The 7,959-nt window shown below is 33.7% G+C and overlaps 2 protein-coding genes across 4 annotated transcripts; both read left to right on the top strand.

The window, feature by feature from the left end:
* Positions 1-1,357: 1,357 nt before the first annotated feature.
* Positions 1,358-5,728, top strand: LOC108462491 (transcription factor-like protein DPB). Of its 3 annotated transcripts, none has more exons than XM_017762439.2 (9): positions 1,358-1,965; positions 2,357-2,433; positions 2,578-2,621; positions 3,415-3,477; positions 3,646-3,792; positions 3,895-3,963; positions 4,156-4,254; positions 4,928-4,998; positions 5,145-5,728. In XM_017762439.2, exons 1-9 carry the CDS (start codon positions 1,712-1,714, stop codon positions 5,377-5,379), a joined length of 1,059 nt encoding a protein of 352 aa, XP_017617928.1. In that variant the 5' UTR covers positions 1,358-1,711; the 3' UTR covers positions 5,380-5,728. The 3 variants fall into 3 exon arrangements, with proteins under 3 accessions (XP_017617928.1, XP_017617935.1, XP_017617922.1); XM_017762446.2 differs by having other exon boundaries at positions 2,354-2,433; positions 3,649-3,792; XM_017762433.2 differs by having other exon boundaries at positions 1,359-1,965; positions 2,354-2,433.
* A 751-nt stretch (positions 5,729-6,479) lies between these two features.
* On the top strand, positions 6,480-7,959 carry LOC108466452 (uncharacterized). Its single transcript, XM_017766811.2, has 4 exons — positions 6,480-6,758; positions 6,874-6,982; positions 7,137-7,199; positions 7,449-7,959. Exons 1-4 carry the CDS (start codon positions 6,674-6,676, stop codon positions 7,549-7,551), a joined length of 360 nt encoding a protein of 119 aa, XP_017622300.1. The 5' UTR covers positions 6,480-6,673; the 3' UTR covers positions 7,552-7,959.

Below are 7,959 nucleotides of genomic sequence, written 5' to 3'. Positions count from 1 at the left end.
GTTTACTAATTTAAAATCTTAAAAAAATTTCATTTTAAGAAGGTCGGACACTACCAACACCCCTAGATACATCCTTAGATACACCCCTAGACCACATGAAGAAAATGTTGTGATTAGGTAAACTTTTAATGAGATATTAAATGAGATTTAGGTAAGTTAAAAGCTTTAATCAAATGCACCCCCCACTTTATGAATCCAATGACATTAGTTTATTTATTTATGATTTATGAAGCATCCCAAATTCTTGTTTGAATCCATTAAATAACCTTCTTCTTTCATTTCTACCATTTTTTCTTCTTCTTTTTTCCTATTTTGCTAATTTCATAAATTTTCACTAATGATAAAAGTTAAAATATGATATAAGTTATTGTAATTTTCAAAAATTTAGAATTTAGTCATTGTACTTTTTAGATTTCAACATTCAGTGTAACTATTAACACTGTTAATTTTTTTTAAATTCAAGTTTATTACAATGTCATTTTTAATTATATAGTTACCAAGTAAGGTTTTTTTTTCTTTTGGTTTCAAAATGCACACTAACAAGTTTAACAAAAAATTAATAGTGTTAATAGATGAACATGAATTTTGAAATTTAAAAATAGAGGACTATTTCTAATAAAAGTACAAGGATTAAATTTTAAATTTTTGAAAAGTATAAAACTTATAAACATATTTTAATCTAAAAAATAGTTACGGTTGAATTACGAGTTAAATAGTAGGGAGTTTGATACCTCTAAGGTATCCAATTTGATTCTTGTAACTTTGGAAGACTTTGGTCCTCATTTAGTGTTCTAATTCAACTCAATTTTAAATTTAGTTAGAACCCAACGTGACTATTGGACATAAGTACTTAGACAAAAAAATATATGAATTGAATTAAAACTGAGTTTAAGCAAAAATAACTTTGATTTTGGGTTAGTAAAAGATAAACTAAGCAAAGAAAAAAAAAAAACTCGAATCTCTCCATACGATTGCACTAAATCGTATCCTATTCGATTTTATTAAATTTTAATTGACTTAAGTCGGTACATGAATTTGGCTACAAAGTTCAATTTTTTTTTTTTTTTGGTCTCAATTTGATACTTGAGCTTAACTTCAAAGTTCAATTTGGCACTTAGGCCAAGGGACATCATGTGGCCAATGAATGTTTGACAAGTATGCTCTATTAATATATATACACACACTTAATTAGGACAAAGAAAAAAACTCAGGTACTAAATTGAACGTTGAAGCCAAAATTGAGTACCAAATTAAACATTAAATCTAAACTTAGATACCAAATAATATATTAACCCTTATTTGTTAGAACCCATATCAATCCTTGAACCCAATTTGGGCCCTTTGGACCAATCTATTCAACCCCACTTTAATTCTTCAACCAAAAAAACCAAACCCTCACAAATAAAATTTCCCTCTTTTCCACTACCTTCGTTCACAGCTCTTCAAAGCCTTTGGAAAGTTGAATGTTGAAATTTGGCTTTTCCTGCATTCCCTTATTAGAATCCCTCCTTCCTCAATTTCATACTCATTCTTCGTTTCTTTCAGGAATTTAATCAAACAGATAACGATCAACAATTTTTGGTGCCAAGCTATTACTGATTATGCTCATTGACGTCCCTTCAACTCCAGTGTCCACTTTTCTTAAGGTCTCAAAACCCCTAAAACTTCACTTGATTTTTAATTTTGACCTCTGGGTTTGGTTTCTTTAGGTATGGTAACTGGTAGTAACAGTGTTCAAAACCATAACCACCAAGAAGATGGGGATCAAAACCGAACTACGATAGGTGCTTCTAGGTCGTGGGGCACCACTGTTTCGGGTCAATCCGTTTCGACTAGTGGTAGTGTCGGCTCTCCTTCGAGCAGGAGTGAGCTAGCTATGGCGACGCCTGCTAGTGAGAACACTTTTTTAAGGTTGAACCATCTCGATGTTCACGGAGATGATGCTGGATCTCAAGGTGCTGTTGGGTGAGTGTTTCCTTCTTTTCTAGGTGCCCTTTTAGCTTGAGATTATGATAATTATGTTTAATGGTTTGATTTAATTGTGGGTTTTTGAACAAAAGGGGGGGGGGGGAGGAGGGTCTGGGGTAGATGGAAGAAGAAGTCTTCAGTTGTGCTTTCATAATGTAAATTTGTGTTTGTTTATGGTTGAAGTTGGTAAACATTATTGCATTATGCTTGAAATGGACATTGTTTATGGGCTATAATACCAAAGAATTTATATCAGTGAAACTTTTGAACTTTTTGGTGACTGCATTTGGTTTGTTCATACTGCTTAGCACTGGACTGATCATACTATGTTGTTATGATGATCAGAGTATTCCATGATTTAACTGATTGCCAATTTTAATTTCAGTAGTAAAAAGAAAAAGAGAGGTCAACGTGCAGTTGGTGGTGATAAGAGTGGCAGAGGACTCCGTCAATTTAGCATGAAAGGTGTAATTTTTTGGTCGTAAAAGATTGCATTAAAAGTTCAATCACATATTGTGCTCCTTATTCTGCCATGCATATTGTAGTTGAGTTAGCAGTTGTGGCTTAGCTATCTAATTTCTTGTTTGAACTGTCTTTGGTTTCATTCAGTTTGTGAAAAAGTGGAGAGCAAGGGAAGAACCACGTACAATGAGGTCCGTTGGTTTCTGAAAGTTGCTCTTTCATTCATGTTTGTTGGTTTTGGTAAACTTATTAATGGTCATTGCATCAGTGCTTATGGTTGTATATATATGCTCAAGCCATTTTGCCAAAATGTTCAAATTTTTTCTTGAATTTATTCTTTCTTTGTTATGTGCTATATTCAGAAGCTAAATTTCATTTTCTTTGATATTGCGTTTATGGATTAGATATAGAGATTGTTGCCTAACCAGGGTCTGAACTAGTTATGCATTTGATTCTTCCTTGTGGGTCAGGATTTGCATGCCATAACTCTTAATTGCGAGACTATGATACTAGTAAGATATAGAATTTTTTTATGTATAACTCCAAAATTGCCTCGTAGAAGCTTCTAATGTGCAAATGAGCTATAAATGAAGAGTAGACTCGACAAATTGATATTCCAGTTATTCCTTTCTTGTCAACTTCTTTGTTATACACTGATTTCTTACTAATCACTAGTGGCATGTATAAAGTGATTTTGTTATTTTGAGCATCAACTGAGTTCCATTATTGATGCTTACAATTCATGTACCTTTCAAACTTTCAAGCAGAATGATACTGTTTATCTTTCAAATTGACATCATATCAAAATGTGATTCTTAAATGCTAGTATTTTCTTGTCGTGCTAGCAAACACACACTTTCCTGCACTTGGACTTATGCATTCATTTCCTAAAGTTTCAAAGTGTTGGACCGTTACTACTTTGTCTGCTTATAACAACTTAGCTCTAAGCCTATGTCTATATCTGAGAGTGAAAGCTTTTCCCAGGTGGCAGATGAACTTGTTGCTGAGTTTACTGATCCAGGCAATAACATAGCATCACCAGATCAGGTTTGCAATTCTTTCGACATGTCAGTATTGGATTCCTTGATCTCGACAACCTAAACTTCTATCTTTTACCCTAAGAGAGTGAAACTAACACCATTGAATCTCCTTTGTCTGTCTGTCTGTCTGTTTGTTTGTTTTATATATATTTCATTTTATTTTTATATCCAACAGCAGCAGTATGATGAGAAAAACATTCGGCGAAGGGTTTATGATGCCCTGAATGTACTAATGGCGATGGATATTATATCTAAGGATAAAAAAGAAATACAGTGGAAGGGACTTCCGCGTACTAGTTTGAGTGATATAGAAGATCTAAAGGTGACAATATGGCTCCATTTTTAAGTTTCTTATGTTAAGTAGGTTTAATCTGCCAAGAATGTAATTTTTAGCTTAACAAGCTTCTCAAATTAATTAATACAGACTGAACGGCTTGGACTGAGAAATAGGATTGAAAAAAAAGCTGCCTATCTTCATGAATTGGAGGAACAGGTAAGAAGAGCATACTTAATTTTCACATGTTTGTAAATAAAAATTACTTTCACATGCCCTTTTGTTGAGAGTTCCATATTTGTGCTATCATCAACTTGCATTTAGAGAGAGAGAAAGATGCTTTAGGACATCGAGTTTCACTTGGTCGTTTTGCATGCCATCTTTTGTTAAAATAGTTGTCTTGTTTCTTAGTTTGTAGGTCTTCAGAATTTGATACAGCGAAATGAGCAATTGTACAGCTCAGGAAATCGTCCGAATGGGGGTGTGGCTTTACCTTTTATCCTGGTGCAGGTTTGTTGTCTTCTCAAGTCTTTCATTCTTGTACAAAATTAGAAACTCCAATCATTGAAGCTTTGCCACAATTCTTTGTTTATTAGGGTTTAGGGTTTATGAACCGATCTTAAATTTAATGATTCTCCATATTTCTGTTTAATTAAAAATGTATGATCAGCCACCTTTTCATGTCATCTGTTACTCAATTCAATTATCTTTTCATTACGGTTTTCGAGTGAGCGCTGGTTTTGTTAGGATTTGCATATATATGCTTGTTTTACTTCAATTTTTCCTTTTCTATAACCAGTATTTGGTTCTTTGGTTAACTCTGTTTGGGCTTTAAAATTTATTGCCTGTAAAACAGCTTGAGTTCACCTACTTGATGACTTAAAACCAGAAGCTCTACCATGTCTTTTTCCACTGGACAAGTGGAATATGATGATGGATTTGTATGCTTATTTCTCCTTCTTGAACAAGAGTTTCGAAATGTCTGTATTAACAGTCCTGTGGCATTATCAAACCTATATCACTTTCCATAACTCTTAACTGCAAAAAACTTGAAGGAAAAAGGAGCACAATGAGGTTTCTTTATTAAGGCTAGTGGGCTATCAATGAAGTAAGCACTTACTGAACTGATACAAAGTGTTTTAATTTCTCATCTCTTGTTTCTCTTGTCATCTGGAAATTGTAGACACGCCCTCATGCAACTGTCGAGGTAGAAATATCGGAAGATATGCAGTTGGTGCATTTTGACTTCAATAGGTAAGAACAGCCTAGCACATCCATTATGGTAAAACCGTACAATGCTAAAGAGAGAGAAAGAACGGCCCATCAGGGTAGAGGGGTAGTTACTAGTTAGATTTATTTGTTACCTTTTCTTTTTCATCTTATTGGCGTTCTATTTACAGCACTCCATTCGAGCTCCACGACGACAACTATGTTTTAAAGGCAATGAAATTCTGCAAGAGACCAGGGAGTGACGAAATGGCACACAATTTTTCTGCAGATGGTGAAGGCTCTAGCATGTCCGCGATATACCAACAACAGATTGTTCCACCCCCAATGACAAACACACCGGGCAGACCTCCTACGTCACCGCCTCTCCCCGGAATTCTAAAAGCACGTGTGAAGCATGAACATTGATAGTCAAGTTCCATGCACAAACAATCCAATTTGTACATTGTGTAAAGTAATATGCCAGAAGGTTCCCCTGTAAGATGATCCTCAACTCACAATATTTACCACCACGATAAGCTGGGATTACTCCGTTTTCTCGAAGGGTTTTTGTAGGGTATCGGTTCCAGCAAGTCCTTCAGCTTTTTTACATCTTTATGATCTTGCTTTTGTAATTGTTTCTGTCCTATATTGCCTTGTTATGTTGACCTCACTTTAGTAGAAAATTACCTTATTTGTATTAGAATACAGAATCATAGAATGAACTAGTCAATGAACTTATATTATAATGGCACAAAGACAATCTCTACTTCCATAATACTTACTGTCATACACATTGAAACATTGTGTTAGCATAAATATTTTTTAAAGTAAATGGTATTTTTTCCTTCATTGAATTGCTGTTAGGAGTTAAATCTAAAAAATCAAAATCAAAAGAAAAGTTTTTGAAAATAATAGAATTTATTAAGAGGGTGTTTTAAACTTAGATTTTATATATATATATATATTTATATATTCTAATTAAATATATTAAATACAATTTTAAAATGGATGGTGATTTAAGTTTGGGGGTTTAAAGTTTTGGATAAATTACCTATTCGAAAGTTTTTATGAATATTTGAAAATTTTTATTTAAATTATTAGGTTGTCATGTTTTTTTTTTTAAATTTGCTAGTGAGTTTCAAGTGATGATTTAACGTTTGGTATAGTAGATTAGAATTCATCGATGGGTAGAAAAACATATAGTAGATTAGAATTCATCGATGGGTAGAAAAACATACTTTAGATTTAAGTTGATCTGATGGTTAGTGTAGTTTGTAGAATAAAGTTATTTGAATTTTGATCTATTAATTTGTGATAAATTTGTGACGTTTAAAGTTATTTCATGAAAAAAAATTAAATTGTAGAAAAAGAGGAGAAAGAGAACTTTCAATTAGTATAAGCGGTGCAAGCAAAAAGAGATATATAGCAATAATTTCAACCATCCAATTAACTTAAATAACAATTTTCAAACAATTCAATGAGTATTCTGTAAATCTTTGAATTTGAGCGAGGAAAACGTAATCTTATTAATGGTAGGTTGAAGGCACAAATAAGAGGGTGTGACGCTGAAACGACATCGTTCATTAATCAACCAAGTCAAATAAAAGTCAAAGACAAGCACCGCCTCGCGCCCCTCTCTCCTCTTTTATACTCCTTGTTCGATTAGGGTTTTCTCAAGGAGTCCTACTGCAAAACCCTAAGTTCCCATCGAAAGGAAACAATGGGAGGAAAATGTCCAAGCAGGAAAGTAAAGAAGCGAAGATTTTCCCACAAAACAGCTCGCCGTGACAAATTCCTTCTCAAAGATATCCTTTTTTTAAATTTTCGGTTTCATTGAATTAAATTTTCATTATTTTATGATCAAAGTTTTTCCACTTAAATCTATTTTCTTTTCCTTGACGATGAGTTTTCTCCATTCACGTGACGACCTCGTTTATGATGAGCTGCAAAAGAGTGATACCGAGAAGAAGCCGTTACCTCGCGATGAAGATTTGCCTGGAATGGGACAATATTACTGCTTACACTGCGAGTAAGTATATAATTGTTTATGAATTTAATTTTCATTAATTCGATTAAGGTATTGTTTTTGTTACTACAAAAATGAAAAAGAAAATTGAAATTGTAATATGGTAGAATTCGTTTTGTTAATTTAAACATATATTGTTATTTTCTATTAATTTCAGCCGATATTTTGCGAATTCGTCTGTGAGGGATGAACATTTCAAGACGAAACGTCACAAGAAACGGTGAGCAATTTTGGGTTATTTACATTATGAGTCATTGAATTTGGTATCAAATTACATTATGACTTGGCATGCATATGCTACTTATGTTCTAATTCTAAACGAAGTCAACTTTGAGATTACGTGCCGAGTTACATATTTAACGAATTTAGCATAAGTGACTTACATGATACTAACGCTTGCAGTTAGCACTTAGCTTATTTTTCATAGATGAAAGAATGCTTTGTTTGAGATAATCTTTGTTTGGTGCAGTTTGAAGCAAATGTCGGGGCCTGCACCACATACTCAACTCGATGCTGAGTTGGCTGCTGGGATGGGTATGCCGGATAATGGACCGGCATTAATGTCAATGTGAGCCACTTTTATGTTTTGGCTCCCATCCATGATGGCTGGTGCCATGAGAGGTCTTCCATTCCATGAAGACCGGTTGCGTTACTGCTTTTAAATCAATTTTGCTTCCATATACTAATGCTTGTCCGCGTAATTGGTTTAGTTCATTTGTTTTTCTTTTGTGTTATCATATCTTAAAGTCTTCAGTTGGGGTCGATGTGGTGGATCATATGATGAAGATGATGATAGATCACTTATTGGTCTCCAACTGTCTTACTGAGTATTATTTGTTTCTTCCTTATCAGGTTAATGAGCCAGTTTGTAAAATATCCAATGAAAACTGCTTGACATTAGCAGTATTTCTTACTTGGTTACCATTTCTTTGTTGCTTGAAGAATGCTTATGAACCTTAAATAGAAGGATATACTAGAAA

This window comes from Gossypium arboreum, chromosome 2 (assembly GCF_025698485.1).
Source record: "Gossypium arboreum isolate Shixiya-1 chromosome 2, ASM2569848v2, whole genome shotgun sequence".
Classification (NCBI taxonomy): Eukaryota; Viridiplantae; Streptophyta; class Magnoliopsida; order Malvales; family Malvaceae; genus Gossypium; species Gossypium arboreum.
Note: the sequence above shows the minus strand (reverse complement) of the source record. Positions and strands in the feature narration are given on the sequence as shown.

Bases quoted from the DNA above. Each gene is read 5' to 3' on its own strand.
- LOC108462491 (XM_017762433.2), top strand. From the start codon at position 1,712: ATGGTAACTGGTAGTAACAGTGTTCAAAACCATAACCACCAAGAAGAT. The intron at 3,793-3,894 runs GTGACAATATGG...TAATTAATACAG, and splicing joins GTGATATAGAAGATCTAAAG to ACTGAACGGCTTGGACTGAG. The intron at 3,964-4,155 runs GTAAGAAGAGCA...CTTGTTTCTTAG, and splicing joins TTCATGAATTGGAGGAACAG to TTTGTAGGTCTTCAGAATTT.
- LOC108466452 (XM_017766811.2), top strand. From the start codon at position 6,674: ATGGGAGGAAAATGTCCAAGCAGGAAAGTAAAGAAGCGAAGATTTTCC. The intron at 6,983-7,136 runs GTAAGTATATAA...TATTAATTTCAG, and splicing joins TATTACTGCTTACACTGCGA to CCGATATTTTGCGAATTCGT. The intron at 7,200-7,448 runs GTGAGCAATTTT...TGTTTGGTGCAG, and splicing joins ACGAAACGTCACAAGAAACG to TTTGAAGCAAATGTCGGGGC.